Source organism: Marmota flaviventris, chromosome 13 (genome assembly GCF_047511675.1).
Source record: "Marmota flaviventris isolate mMarFla1 chromosome 13, mMarFla1.hap1, whole genome shotgun sequence".
Lineage (NCBI taxonomy): Eukaryota > Metazoa > Chordata > Mammalia > Rodentia > Sciuridae > Marmota > Marmota flaviventris.
Genome location: NC_092510.1, coordinates 102,796,802 through 102,812,049, shown reverse-complemented (window position 1 = coordinate 102,812,049; position 15,248 = coordinate 102,796,802). Strand labels below are relative to the sequence as shown.

The 15,248-nt window shown below is 60.1% G+C and overlaps 1 protein-coding gene across 1 annotated transcript; it reads right to left on the bottom strand.

The window, feature by feature from the left end:
* Positions 1-2,498: 2,498 nt before the first annotated feature.
* LOC114092801 (allergen Fel d 4-like) lies at positions 2,499-5,347 on the bottom strand. The gene is made up of 6 exons (XM_034636075.2): positions 5,252-5,347; positions 4,398-4,534; positions 3,867-3,940; positions 3,031-3,138; positions 2,705-2,806; positions 2,499-2,524 (listed from the first exon to the last, which is right to left on the bottom strand). The coding sequence occupies exons 1-6, from the start codon at positions 5,345-5,347 to the stop codon at positions 2,499-2,501; spliced, it is 543 nt and encodes a 180-aa protein (XP_034491966.2).
* Between the last annotated feature and the right edge of the window lie 9,901 nt (positions 5,348-15,248).

The following is a 15,248-nucleotide window of genomic DNA, read 5'->3' as shown; positions in this document are numbered from 1 at the left end:
CTGCGGGCCTGCCCTGGGAACCTGGGGGTGGGCCTCCTGCCCAGGGAGGCCGAGGAGGACCCGGGAGGATAAGACGTGTCTGCCTCGCCCACAGGCCCAGCTCCTCCTCCCAGGCCTGTGAGCAGGCCTGCAAGGACCACTCGTGTCCCCACTCACCTGCACCCACTTAGTTCCTGCCTGTGGGGGGATTGAAGGGGGTGGCACAGAAGGCCCTCAGACGGCACTGGGCCTGGGCACCAAGCCAGGGCTGGTGCTTATTTGTTCTGTTATGAACGTTATGAATCAGCCGCCTCTCTCCACCCCAAGCCGCCCCCCACCGTGTGTCCAGGATGGTGTGGGCTGCCCACTTTCGGGGGTCCACCTTTGCCTTAAGGAATCCGTGCCTACCCCCTGGCCCAGCCCTCCCCACCTTGTGCAACTGCAGAGATGCCAGCTGGTCTCCGAATGGGACGCCTGCCTCTGCACCCCACCTTCTGCTGGCCCTTCTCACCTCGTCTCCAAGCCCTGCCCTTCTGCGGGCCTGGCCTGGCCAGGAGCTGAGCTCAGAACTGACCCCACCCCCCGCACCCCAGCCTGGAGAGCTGCCCCAACAGGATCCAGTTCCACATTCTGGAATCTGGTGCAGAAGTGGCAGGTCCAGGGTCACCAGAGGCCCAGGCTCCCCTGCGGCAGAAAGTTGGCTCTGGGAGTGACCGACCCTGTGTGGGGCTCGAGGGTGGAGTTGGCTGACCTGTGCCAGGCACCTGCCCAGCACCTGTCCTGGGAGTTGGGGTAAAGTGAACTTCCCACCAGCTTTGGTGTGGCATGAAGCCGTCACCTGCTGGGGAGGGTCGGAAGCCCCAGCCAGAGCAGGCTGGTCTGACCAGCAGGGCCCTCCTGGGGCTTTCTGTGAGGCAGAAACTGGGCCCTCTGGGGCGGGGACAGCCCCCTGAGGTCGGCCTTGGCTTGGGGCCGGGCTGGAAGATGGGGTGGCCTCCCACTCCTGGCCACAGACACGTTTGGCTCAGGCCTTGGGAGCTGGACGAGGACCCGGCAGGGCCTGCCTCCCACAGCCGGAGACAGCGCCTGAGTGGCAGACCCCCACCTGCCCTGTGGGCTGAGCGGGCTGTGCTCGAGGGCCCCTGGTGAGTGGCCCGCAGCTCTCTGCATCCTGACCATGCTTCCCAGGCCCAGGGAGCGTCCCCCTGTACTGGCCACTCTGGGAGGCCCTGGAGGGACTTGGTGGGGTGGAGCAATCTGCCCCCTCCCTCGCTCCTCTGGCCAGTGACACGCAGCCTAAGTTATGCCGGCTCCGGCTCAGGAGGACAGATGCAGACGGGGGTGGGGACTCCTTTGGGTCTGAATGGGATCACCAGGGCCTGGGGGGCCTGGCACACCCTGTGGCCCCTCCAAACCCAGCTGCTGCCCTTGGTGTGGGATTCTGCCGCTGGGAGCCCTGCCTGTGCCCCAGGGGTTGTTTCCAGGGATGGAGAAGCTCTGCTCTCCACCACACCTCCCTCTGCCCAGGGAGGTCCCTCCTCGGAGCAGAAAAGAGCCCGGGTGGCCTCTGGGCACAAGAAGCCCCAGAGCAGATGCAGGACTGGTTTATTGTACGGGGGAAGGGCGCAGGTCAGGAGGCATCCAGATTCGGGGCCACAGGAAACGCTGGCTCTGGGCTGCACACAGGGGCCCTGGGAAGCCAGAAGCTTTGCTGCTGATCTCCGGCCCAGCAGGTCACCCCCGCCCCGCCCACGTGCTAGCCTCTGCAGGGCCCTGCAGCCTCGTTCCCCAGGCCCTGCATACCCCTTGGCTGAGCAAGAAGGCAAGCTCCTGCATCCCTGGAGCCTCACGGGCCTCTGTCTCGAGCCCCCTACACTAGGCCAGGCCTCCAGGTCACAGGCGCTGAGCCTCCTGTCCCTGGTCTTGAGAGGTGATTCCTCGGTATCCCCCCAATCCTCGAGCCACTGAGACAGCCTCAACGTTGGCCTGGGAGCCTGCCTAACAAGCCAGAAGGCAGGGTGTGGGGAGGCATCCTGCCCTGGGTGCAGGGGAGGACCCGGGAGGCCCTGGAGGGATGAGGGGCTGACTGTGCTCGGCAGAGCTCTAAGGGGCACCAGGATGCAGGGAGCACTGGGCCAAGCACAGGATGAGCCAGGGAGTGGCCGGGAGTGTGTGTGTGTGTGTGTGTGCACCATGGTGTGTGTGTACAGGGGTGGGCAGGAAGGGGGTGACTGCAGATGAGGAACAGGGAGGCTGAGGCCAGGGGCGAACCTCCCTTCTCCTGGGTGGCTGGAAGCTGTGGCCCATCGAGATCCCAAGCTGGGCTTCTGAAGAGGGGCCCAGCTCCTCTGGGCTGGCCTAGGTCTGATGTTCTGACTCAGTCTCGGTCCCAGAACACAGCCTCTTAGCAAGCATAGCCCAGTGGACTAGGGGCTGCACTGGGCAGGGTGGTCCCCAGAGAAAGCCACCTGCCAGAACTGGTGGCAGTAAAGACAGGGGACAGGCAGGTGTCTACTCACCTAGGACCCCAGGGAGGTGCATCTTGCTGCAGACCAAAGAGGGAACAGAGGTTACTGACCCCAGATGAGGCCACCCCAGCCCATGCGGACCCCCTCTTCCTGTCCACTGCCCTCTCTGGCCCCAGGGAGGACTTCCTACGGGGGGTTTTACCCTGGCCAGCGTGTTCCGGTCCCTGTGAGAAGTGGCACCTGCCGAGGTGGCTTACCGTGAGCAGACAGTTCCACAATGTTGTCTGGCTGGATACCTCTCCTGAGCGTGTGCTTCCTGTACGCCTCCTGCCCCACCTCGTTCACCAGGAAGGTCCTGCCTGCAGTCCCCGGAGTCAAACACCCAGTCACAGGGGACTGCAACCTCTTGGAACCCGCTGGAGGCCAGCAAGGAGGGCCCTGGGGCAGCCCCTGGGGAAGGCTCCAGCCCTGAGCCCCGCTGCCCACTGCGGCCTGCCGTCCAGCCAGGACCCCAGGTCTCCTCGCCTTGTCCTGAGACATGCGCTTCTTCCGCTGTCCCAGGTGGGATGGGGCTGGCACCTACCGTGGAGCTCCACCACGATCAGAGCACCCGCTTCACGGCGGTTCTCCAGGTCCATGATGAGGAAGCCATCGCCCACAGCCACGAAGGTGAGGAAGTTTTTACCTTCGTCTGCAACAGAAACCAGGATGGCGTAAGGCCTGCTGGGTCTAGGCACCCTGCCCACCAGCACCCGCGCCTCCCCCAAGGGCTCAGCCTGCCCATCGCTCAGCATTGACTGGCTGGCCACAGCCCAGGACCCTGCCACCCAGACCACAGACTCCATCAAGCTCTGTGTCTCTGTGTCTGTGTCATTGTCTCAGTCTCTCTCTGGGGCAGGAGGCAGGGAGGGCAGCGCAGGGGGAAGGGGGGCCAGGACTCCCCAGTCTTGACAGAGCTGTCTATGCCTCCTGCCAGGCTCCAGCTCGGCAGATGCTAGACGCAGCCTGTCCATCAGGCGCCACTCAGCTCTGCGCCCTCCTCTCCAGGGGCGCAGGCTGGTACCCCGCCTCACCAACGTTCCTTTGTGCTTTGGGACCTACGTTCACGGGGGAAATGTTAGCCGCACCCCAGGGCCTGGGCAAGGAAGCGCCAGAGCCGTTCTCTCCATCGTCCTCCCTCCAGCTGGAGCCTCGGGGAGCGCCCAGGAGAAGGGCTGCAGTCCATGAGGAACCGTGGCATTCCAGGGAAGAGTACGGGGCTGCCGCTCTGGGATTTTGAAACTCAGAGGGGTGGCTACCAGGCTGTGGGGGCACCTCCCCCTTCACCCACTCCCCACTTCTTCCAGAATATTCCTGGCCAGTTGCCTTTGTACCCGCTCATGGCCAACCCCTGCCAAGCCATGGGGCACTGTGACTCACACTCAAAAGTGTAGCGGCCGGGCGTGTTGGTCTTCTTCCCAATGTAGAATTCCTGCACGCACTTTCCATCTTTCCTAAAAGAAAGCAACGTCCTCCCTCCTTCCCCCTCTCTCCCTCTCTCCCCCTCCCTCCCTCCCTCCCTCCTGTGTGTGTGTGCGGGGGGATGGAGCCCAGGGCCCCTGCACACTAGGCAAGCTCCACCGCTGAGCCACTCCCAGTGCTTACACAGCACGTTTCCTGAGACCTGCCTGCTGGACCCGGGTCCCCCCAAGGGCACCTGGAGCAGGAGCCAGTTGCTGGCCTGGGTTTTCCCAGATAGAGCTATGGACACCATATCCCCTCCAGGAGAGTGGCCCAGAGGACCCAGCAGTGTTTGGGGGTCCTCCTGGGCGGGGTCTCGGGGGCGGGAGGTTGAGCTGTGAGCAGCTGGGAAGCCCTGGGGAGAGGGGTTGGGATGTGGCCGGGCGCAGCCAGGATGGGAGACGGGGTCATGCCAAGGACGCAGCCCCAGCCCCAGCCCCAGCCCCTCGCTTGTGGAAGTAGGTGATGTTCAGGTCTCCGTCCTCCAGGAGTTTGATGCCAGACATGGAACACAGGTAGGAGCCTCCTTCCTCAATAACAGACGGGTCGGTGGCGCCGAGCTTGACGGTGTGCCAGGGCCCCTCCACCTGCAGGCAGCAAGGCCCTGTCCTCACCCTGGTGGTCCTGGGGAGCCTTCTTCCCTGGCGCCTGGTTGCAGTAGTGGGCAGGGGCAGGGTTGCCCCGGAGGGGTGCAGGGTGCAGATCCACCTTATCTCAGACCTCATGCTGATAGGGCTTGAGGGCTGCGACTCTGCCCCCAACCCAGCCAGGCTGGCCAGTGTAGTGTTGGCCATGGCGATGCTGACGGGTAGGCCTGCACCCCAGCCCCTGGCAGAGTGGGGAGTCCTCTCACACAGAGGCCGTGGGGCCGTGCAATGGGACACAAGGGGGGAGCTCTGGCCTAAGGGTCCCGTCCCTCTTGTTCAGGCCCCAGGCTTGCAGCCCTCCTGGGGGCTGGACCTGTGATGGGCTCCCAGGTGGCCACACATCCTGACGGAACCCAGAAGAGTGAGGGGTCACTGTTCCAGAGCTCCTGGCCTCTGGAAGGACACTACTGTCCCTGTGGGTTCTCAATGCTGAGGCTGGCTCAGACCCACTGGTCTGCTGCCTCCCAGCTGTGGGGGAATGGAGCTTGGTGTCTTCCTGTGACACGGGCTGATCACTGGCTGTGCTGAGGAGTGTCAGGGTGTGCAAGGGGCTGTGGTCATTGGGGTGCACACTGGGGGTATTGGGGTACAAGGGGCCCAGGAGCAGCCTCAGGGATGGGGGTGCCCTCCACCCCTCCCTCCGGCCCCCAAGAGCACCTGTTCAGGGTGGAAGCCGGGTTGCACAGGCACCAGGCTTTGGTCCTGCTGGGCCCAGGCCAGGCCCAGCCAGAGGCTGAGCAGCAGCAGCGTCATGGCCCTGTGTGGCTGTTCGGTTCAGGATGCAGCTTGCTGGATGCGGTGTGGACAGCCCTGCTCTGTTGCATATATACTGCTCCAGAGCCAGGGCCAGGGCCAGGGCCAGGGCCAGGGCCAGGGCCAGGGGGAACAGCCCTCCTGCTGCCTCGCCCCGTCTCCGTCCTTGCACCATCCCCCGGAACCAGCGTGTTTGCACAACAGGGAGTTTGGAGAGGGTCGCTGCCAGCCCTGGGGCCATGAGCTGCTTCCTCTGAAAAGGTCTTGACGGGGGCTCTGGGCCAGGCCTCCAGTGCCACTTGGCTCCTGGACTGAGAGGCCTTTGTGGTGGCCTGGGCACATCCGGGGCTCCAGTGGCTCACAGGGCTGAGGGCCCTGCAGCCTCAGCACCACAGGCCGTTGGTAGGAGTGGGGGTTGCACCCCTCTTCTGGAGAGGCCCCGCTTCCCCTGGGGGCTGGGACCCACTAGTTGAGGACTGTAGAGCTTCCCGGGGGGCCTCGGGCCCTCAGTCCCAACCCCCACCCCGAGTGACTGCATTGCTTTATGGGTCTCTGTGTGGAGGTGGGCTCCGGGGCAACCTGGGCCTCTGGGGCACTCTGGGGCACAGCAGCTGGACATGGGACAGCTGAGGCTGGCCTTGCCCTGCTTTGGGCTGGCTAGTCTATGTGGCTGGCCCTGGCGCTGGCCTCATGCTGGTGCCCACTCCCAATGCCAGGACTCCAGGCTCCATGAGACCTGCGAGGGGCTGGGAGAGGCCAGGAGCTGACCCAGGTTGGGCTGAGCCAGGGAGAGGACACGCTTCAAGGGTAGGTCCTCTGAGCCCTGCCCTCTGTGGTCACGGGAGCCCATGAAAGCCCTGCGCAGCAGAGGCCACGTATCCGGCTTGGCCCAGCTCCTTACCAACGTAAGGAGGCCGAGCTGCTCAGCTGGCGAGACTAAAAGGATTACGCTGGCCGAGAACTCGGAGTCATCAAAGGTGCAGACCGCCAGCGGGAGAAGCACGTGGCTGCTCATGGGCCAGCTGGAGGATGGTCTGCTGGTCATGGGATCATACTCCCAGATGATGGACAGGCCAGGGGAGGCTGGGGGCAGCGGGGACCGGGTGCAATGGCTTGCTGTGCCATGAGCCCCCTGGGGACTCCTTCTGGCTCTCGCTGCTGGCCCTTGGGCTTCCTGTCCCTGTGGGGTGGGGAGGCCAGCTGCAGCCGCTGCTGGATCTCGCCACGAGTGTGCACACATGTGAGAGTGAGCGTGAGTGTGCCCGAGCGTGCACATAGTTCCGTTTGTGTGAGTGTGTACTGTCACGTCTGCAGCCAGGTTGTGCCGGGGCAGAGGGTAGGTTGCCAGGAGAGGAACAGGATGCGGGGCCCCAACACAGGGCCTAGGGTTGCCGTGGCGTGCTTCCGGGGACAGTCCAGGGCCACAGGCCGACAGCCCCTGTGTCCCTCTGTGCTTGCCAAGCAGCAGCTCCGCTCCCTCCCGGTGTTCTGCCCAGTGGCGGCCAGCTGGACAAGTGACACGTGTCCTCTCCACGGTGCCTTCAGTCCCGCCCCAGCGCCGCTGAGAGGCGTTCTGTGTGTCAGGCTGCCTACGCAGCTCACGGTGTGACCAGCACCCCGAGGAGCAGGGTCCTGGCTCGGTGGAGGAAGCCTGGGTCGGTCCAGATCAGAAGGACCTGGGCTTTCTGGCCCAGCTCTGCTCCCACGGTTCTTCAGCTTGGCAAGGGTCTGAGAAGACAAAGGGGCCCTCAGGGACACCGTCTTCACCGTCCCCCGTCAAGGACTTGTATCCCGCGTGCACTCATCCGCCTCTGCACAGGAGGGAGCTAAAGATGCTTGGAAGGCTGTGGAAACGGCCACAGGCACCTGGAAGTCCAGGGATGTCCTCAACAGCATCCCCCAAGGTGTGAGCAAGGCTGGCAGAGCTGCCCCTGGACACCCGGGGACAGCATCAGCCTGAGGCCAGCAGAGGAAGCATGAGCTGGTAGAGTCCTCACTGTTGTACATCTGGTTTTAGTTGCTAGCTCTCTGCGGAGGAGAGCAGGTGGCCACATGTGCTGCAGGTGGGCTGTGAAAGTGCCCGTGGTCCTGCAGGTGGACTCGGGCCCCCGCCAGCCACAGCTCTCCTGGCCACCACGACAGATGACAGCAGCCGATGAAACGCCCACCAGTATTTCTGTAAAATTCCAACCAAATTTTCCCAGGGCACTTTGATGGAATAAGAGGCCTTGGGCTCCACCAAGCGGCCATCCTGGGGCATGGGTGCTGTGTCCATCCTCCCGAGCGCCAGCACAGACCTGCTAGGAGTGGGCTTCTGCATTGGGTTCAGTCCTCTGGATCCAGAGCACTGAGGCCCACGAAAGCTGCCGGCTGGCCTTCTCCTTGCGGGGCTGTGAGCGCCGGGGGCCCCTCTCCCCTGAGGTGCGGGGTGGCTTTTCAGAATCCACACTGGTCCCTCTGAGGAGCATCATCAAGAGAGCTAGAAAAACCCGTCTCTTTACACAGGGTGATGACACTGTGAACTTCCAGCTCTTCCAATAGCTTCTGGTGGCCTCTCGGTGGTTTTGATGTGCATTCCTCAGGGTTCTGAGCTTCCTTCAACTGCTTGTCATTTGCATCTCACCTGGTGAAGCTCCTGTTCAAATATCTTGCCCATGTGAGAAACAAAAGAAAACACTTTATTTTGAGATGATTTAAAGACTCAGAGAAGAACTGCAAACACAGAACAGAACTCCGTACCCTTTATCCTACTGGCCCCAGGATTAACATCCCACCCCAGGGGAGGACCGCAGAAGCCACATTAACGAAGTTACACAGGATTCTCTGCGAACAGGCGCTGTCTGCCCTGCACAGCTTGATACAGAGTCTCCGTCGCATTCAGTTGTGTCCTCCAGTCTGTGACAGGGTGGATCTGCGTCTTTTAGGATCCTTCCGCTGTTTGAAAAATCCAAGTTTTGTCTTAAAGAAGTCGTAGACTCGCATGCACTTGTAAGAAGTGGTACAGAGGCATCCTGCCGACCTCCCCAGCTGGCCTGTGGTGACCTCCCCCACACACGGTGCAGCTTCAGCACCGAGTTAGGGTTACGGATGGACACTGGGGATGGACGCTGGAAGAACACGTCTACTCAAGCGCCCCCTGCTGCCCCCCAGCGGCCACGCCGCTCCCTCCTGGCTCTGTTCCTGTCTGTACTGTGTCACTCAGCAATGTTCTGGAGATGGAATCACACAGTGCTATTCCCTAGAGAGCCAGTGGATTTGTGCCCGTAGGAAGTGTCTTCTCCTCATTGCTGAGTAGCCCCCCATGGTGTGCATGCATCAGCTCCAGGAACAGAGCTGCTGTCCACCCCTGTGCACGGTGCTCTGGTGAACACAGATTCTGCTCTCTCTGGAAGAAGCGTCAGGAGGGCCCTGCTGGGGGCGTGGCCGAGCATGCTGCGCTTCCCCAGTGGCTGTGCTGCCTCCCACCGGCCCCGCCCGGCGTGAATGACCGAGTCTCCAGCACCAGGCGAGCCACTCTTCCTGGCCCTTGTCGTCCTGACGGATGTCCATGACATTTAATTTCCCTAATGGCTGATAATGCTGAGCACTTTTTCCTGTGCTAATCTGCTGTCTGAATAGTCTTTGGGGGAAATGTCTCTTCAAATCTGTTGTCCATTTCCTAACTGGCTCTTCATTTTTTCTATTGTTGAATTCAAGTACTTTATATATCCTAGACACGCCCTTGGCCAGGTGTGTCACCTGCAAGTACCTCACCTCTGTCTGATCCCCGCCCTTGGCCAGGTGGTCACCTGCAAGCATCTCACCCCCATCTGTGTCTTTTCGTCCTCTTCACAGAGTCTTTTGCTGAGCAATTTTTAAAAATTTTGTTCAAATCTGATTTTTCAACTTTTTAACTTTGTGAATTGTGTGTTTGGTGCCAAATAAAAGCTCTTTACCAACTGTAGATTCTGGTGGTGTTTTCCTGTGCTCTTATTAAAATCATAAGCCTCATGTTTTGCATGAGGCCCAGTCTTCACAAGACCTTTACAAGGTGGGAGACTTAGATTCAAGTCCTTTTCTTTCCTTTCCTCCCCCCTCCGCTCCCCCTCCCTCTGTTCCCTCTTTTGCCTGGGGTTGTGAAATCACACAATTTCTTGAGAAGGCCATCTGTCCTGAATTGAATTGCTTTTGTGCCTTTGTCAAAAATTGGCTGGCAGATTTGTGTGGACTTGGTTCTGGGCTCTCTAAGCCACTCCCTGGATCTGTGTGCCCATGTCTCTGCTAATATCACCCAATCTGGATAACCAGATTAATAACTCTTCAAATTTGATAAGTTGACTCCTCCCATTTTGTTCTTTTTCAAATTATTTTAGTAAATAATTTTTTGCTTTTCCACATGAATCTTAGAATAATTTTATCCATGTCTCCGAAAATCTTGCTAGGAATTTGAAAATAATTTCATTGAACCTGTATGTCAATTTTGGGAGAATGGGCATCGTTACTAGATCTTTCTTTATTGTGTCAGGATTGTGTACCCTTCAGCAGCTAAAGCCCGTGCAATCTAATTTACATTTAATTTACACTCATTTTTTTCTGAGTGTAAGTGGTATTGTGTTTTAGATTTCAGTGTCCACATGCCCATTGCTAGTGGTAGAAAAGCAATTGAGTTTTGTATCTTTGTCTTATATCCTGCCAACTTGGTGCATTCATTTATTAGTTCTGGTAGTTTAAAAACAATGTCTTCTTTTTCTGCACATTCAATCATCTCATCTGCAAATAGACATAGTTTTATTCTTCCTTTCAGACCCACAGGCTTTTTATTTTATTTTCTTGTTATTGCCCTGGCAGGAACTTTCTGCCCTATGATGAATGAAAGGATGTCCTTGAGGTCCCTGCCCTTAGCAGCAGCTGTGGACCGACTGTCTGTGTCTCTCTAAAATTAACATGTTGAAGTCGTAATGTGATGTGGAGCATTTGGAGGTGGGCCTCTGGGAGACATTAGGGTTTAGATCCTGCATGGGGGGACTTCATAATGGGACTAATACCCTTAAAAGAAGAGGAAATGATAAGAGATCTCCCCACCATGAGGAATACAACAAAAGGAAGACATCTCAAGCCAGGGAGCAGGTCCCAGCCTTCCAGGCTTTGAAACTTTGAGAAATAAATGTCAAGACACCCAGTCTACGGCATTTGTTAGAGCAGGTTGAGCTAAGGCAGGAAAGATATTCCGTTGTTCACCCTGAAGTATGAAGTTTTTGTAGCTGTGCCATATTAAGTCGAAGAAGCTCCCGTCTATTTCTATTTTTCTGGATATTTTTTAAGGGATGGGTCCTGACTTTTCGTGAAATGCTTTCATGGACTCATAGGACTCTCCTTTGTTGTTTGATGACATGATGAATCACTGGTTGACTGGTTCACATCTTGAACCTGCTGCCTCAGAAGGTGACGTGAGCGCCCGTCAGGCAGGGACGTCCAGAGAACAGCTTGAGGCCCTCCAGGTGCTATGTCCTCCTTCTGGCCTGGTGGCCAGCAGCCCTGTGGATAGCGTCTGACCACCCAGACCCCTGACACACAAGGAACAGTGTCCCTGCCAACCCACAAAGGACATTTTGCATCAACAAGAAGTGGACATTTGATGTTCTAAGTTGGAGACTTTAGGCACTTCATGAACACGGCATAATCCATCTTTGGTTGAGTGGCACTCTTGATGTGCATGTTTGTCTCGGGAATGAGGAAAATATTTAACTATATATTTTCAACACCCTTGGTCTCCTGGGCTAGATCTTGATGTCATTGGATTCAATCTGAGGACGAGTTCCACTTTTGTGTCTCTGTTCCAGATGGGACGGGCCTCCCCATGATCTCCTGGCACCGTCCTCATCCCCAGGCCATCAAGGCAGGCGGGTGTGTCCGCCCAGGGACTGCCTGGTGGGGGCCGCCCATTCTCACCCAGGGGCCTCAGCTATGTGCAGCGGCTTGCTTTCTTCTGAGACCATCGTCCTTTTTTTCTTGTGCTTTCCCAGCCCTTCAGAGTGATCAAGACCAGCGGACGGGCTTCAGGCTGCCCTGCACGTCCTTTCCCATACCTGACGGCCAAAACTAAAACTTAAAGACTAGTTTCTCCACAATGTCTGCCTCCACGAAAGCCACCCAACGAGTGTCCTGTCCCCAAATATGTGAGGCCTAATACACAGAAGCCATGACCCGCAGCCCCGGCTCTGCCCGTGTCCATCGGCAGGAAAGGCAAAGGCAAGTCTCACTGCTTTACTGATTGGCTCACAGGAGGGGCCCCAGGGTGACCCTGGGAGGGGCCGGGACCCAGGAAGAGGGGCTCGGCCAGCCACGGCCTGGGACATCAGGCCTCCTACTCTCTGACAGGGGTGATGCTGTCTCTCCACACGGAGGCCAAGATCCTGGGCTTGAGGCGATGATGGGGTCCCCATGATGCTGAGAACCTGCAGACTCTGGCCAGCGCCTCCTGGCCAGGGCGAGGGGCCCCCCCAGTGCCAGAGGGCCTCCCAGCCCCAGGTTTGAGGTCTGTCCCTCCCAGGCCAGCCCTGCCCAGCCCTCCACCCTCACCCAGGTCCATGCCCAGAGGAACGGCCTGACTCAGCAAGAGCCCGGGACCATGAGGTGAGGTCTTGGAAAAGGGCAGTACAGAGGACAGTGGTGCTTCACCAGGACCCAGGATCCTGCCCATCCTGCAGGGCCACCTGCCTGAGGACAGAGGGGCGCCTGGGGACCCAGGTGGGCGTGCCAGGCCCTGGGGGCAGGACCCACAGGAGCTCCCCAGACGCAGCACTGCTCTGCAGAGGAAGGGCAACAGGGCGTCAGGGGACAAGAGACGTGGTGGGGACTCAGCAGCCCGGGGGAGGGTCTGGGGCTCAGGGGAGGGAGGCGGCACCCCTGGGGGAGTCCTGCACCCACCTACCCCACCTGGGAGGCCGGCAGGACTGGGGAGGGCCCGCAGGACAGAGGGTGCTGCCCTACTCCTGGGGAACCAGCAGTGGACTCGGGTGCCCTGGCTTCCTGCTGAGGGGCAGAGGGCTGCACCCAGAGCTGGGGTGGCCTGGGTCTACTTCCCCCTGGGACAGTCCAGGAAGACCCCACGGGCTGGGACAGTGTCTGGAGCACTCTGTGAAACTCCTCCACGACCTTGGCCTTCATGGTCCTGTCTGTGGGGCGGGGTCAGGGCTGGGCCTGGGGCCTGCGGGGAGCCGGCTCCAGGGCTGCAGGGCTGCTGGGCAGTGCTCTGGAGAAGGAGGCTGGGCGCCCGAGGGTGGCAGGTCAGTGAGGTGCAGGCTCACAGGTGGTCTGTGCCCGCTGCCCACCCTCAGCCCCCTGCCTGGAGAGTGAATGGGTGGTCCACATGGGGACCTGGGAACGCCCTGTGGCCCAGCCATGGTGATGAGGAGCAGGCCACCTTGCCTTGCTCTCTGCAGCCTGAGGGCCCTTGCACACATACCAGCTTCTCATGGGGTGAGAGGGCCAGCAGTCCCCACAAGGAAGGTCACTGGCCTGTGGTGGCCTGCGACTGTGTCCTCAGCCGGCCCCATGCACACCTGCCTTACCCCCAGGAGCGTGTCTTCTCCTTGCCTGGGCCCCACAGACCCCTGTCACCACCGTCACCTCTCCCACTGGCTTCTGCTGCAACACCCAGCCCCCCCCCCCCAGGTGACAGTGGCTGCCCCTCAGCCCTGCTCCATCCTCCACAGGACTCCTGGTCTCCTGGGGAAGGGACTCCTGGGCCCAGGACAGAGTGGGCACGGACCCCCACACCCACCCACCCACAGTGGGGAGGACCCCCAGCCATGACCCCTTGGGTGCCATTTCCCTTGGGCACCAGGGACTTGGGACACACCCAGGTACTGGCAGGTCAGGCTCTGCTTGGGGCGATGGTGTTTTCTAGGCAGAGGGATAGGGAGCTTCTGGTCAGTGTACAGCAGGAAGGCCTTGTCCTGTCCATATCTAGAGAGGAAGATAGGGCCCAGGGATCCCAGATCCCTCCCTCCTGCAGGAGGCTGGGTGCTGGCCGGACCTCACAGAGCAGTGGGACTCCCCCCATGGCCAGCGACCGCCCGGGTCTGAGGGCTCCTGGCCCCGGTTCCTCGCCTGGCCGTGCGTTTCCGCCCCTCATATTCTGGGCTGTGCGGCAGTCACGCCCGCCCAGCACCTCGTGGGGGGCGCAGTGGAACTAGGCTCTAGGGGTGGAGAGACCAGCTGCGGGAGGCTGAGCCACACCCTCCATGGAAGGTGACGCTGGGGCCCTACATGGTGCAACCATGTCTCCAGGTGTCTCCGAGGTGGCAGTGTGTGCCAGGAGGGGTTGCATGAGGTGGGCTGGGGCAGGGCAGGCACAGAAAGTCCCTGGGTGGGGAGGAAAGGACCTGATAGAGGGGAAGCACCCTCCTCCCAGCTGGAGGGAGGGAGGGACCGGAGAAGGAGGCCCAGGGTTCCTGGATGGGCTGGTGAGTCCCCGAGTGACAAAGAGATCTGGTGGGTTAGGGGAGCCCGGCTGGAGTGGGCAGGCCTCTCACAGGGAAGGCCAGGGATGGGGACAGTGGTGGGAGGGCAGAGCGGCTGGTAGCTGAGCCACGGACGCCTGCAGAGCTCAGCTGAGGGCGCTACCCAGAGGTCAGGGAGCAGCTGGGCCCTGGCTGTGGGAGTTAGAGCCACCCACAAGGAGCCCAGTGGAGGCAGGTCACAATGACAAGGTTAGCATTGCCTTGTGCCTTAGCCCTGCGGGGCTGGACACAGGCTCCAGTCCCCATCCCGTGGGTGCTCAGATGGGCCTGAGCCGCCAGGGCCACATGCACAGCTGATGTTGCACTCAGCAAGGTTCTTGGTTCTCTCTGCCATGAGTCCCTTCTCAACGTGCCTGTCACTCTCCCTAGAAAGAGGCCAGGTCTGTGAGCTTCACGTGCAGACACCACGTGGAGGAAACCAAAGCCACAGGAGGGGCCCGGACACAGGTATCCCAGGGAGTGGACTCCAGGACAGCTGCTGGGCACCTGGCCCTGAGCTGATCAGGCCCTTGGGTTGCCTTTCCCTGATGGGAGCTCGGGCCCCTCACAGATCCTGGATGAACTCTGCCCAATGTCACCACTGTGTCCCCATCCCCCAATGAGCAGCTGGTGCTGTGGATGCCCTTGGCACATACCTGTGCCATTGTCACCCACTGGCACGACAACATTGTCATAGCAAGCCACGTGCAATGTGCCCAAATCCTCCCCAACAGGCCACCAGCAGAGTCCTCCCAGAGCTAACGCCTACCACCTGGAGGGCAGCATGGCCTCCCTCTGAGATCACGTGGAGTCACCATGCCAGCCAGCAGCACCAGCCTGGCTTCACACCAACAGGATGGCCAGCAGGAAGGACCTGCACACCATGTCTGAGCAGCATGGTGCCCAACAGCCAGGGTGGGCACAGTGGAGTGCCCATGGGCAGCTGCAGGAGGAGCAGCCGTGCCCGTCCACACAGGAGGAGTGTTCAGCAGGAAAGGAGGGGCTTTCCCACGCCTGCTGCCCTGTGATGAATCTGGAGAACCCCTGGGGTCCCCGCACCATCCACCTCAGGGACCACTAAGGCCAGCGTCAGGCCGGGAAGAGGAGTGCGCTGGGTGGATGTTGGAGATGCCTGCCCTGGTGTGGACGCGCTTCACGCTGCTGAGCTGTGTGTGGAAACAGTGGGGACCGTCAGCACTATGTGGATTTGTTATGCCAGATTCCTGGGACCCCAATAGACCTCCAGGAGCCGAATCCGATGCGATCACACAAGAGTCTTTATTGCAAGCTCGAGCCTGGACTCACAACCGTACCTGATGCAGCGGTCCCAGGGAGTGAGTCCCGGTCCTCTGTTCAGTGAGATTTTACAGGTTTGGGGGGATACTCTATGTGTCACAACATCACACAGCAAATCATTC

Coding starts and splice junctions, on each gene's coding strand:
- LOC114092801 (XM_034636075.2), bottom strand. CDS start 5,347: ATGACGCTGCTGCTGCTCAGCCTCTGGCTGGGCCTGGCCTGGGCCCAG. Junction 3,941..4,397: donor AACATCACCTACTTCCACAA/GCGAGGGGCTGG, acceptor GCTTTCTTTTAG/GAAAGATGGAAAGTGCGTGC. Junction 2,525..2,704: donor TGTGGAACTGTCTGCTCACG/GTAAGCCACCTC, acceptor TTTGGTCTGCAG/CAAGATGCACCTCCCTGGGG.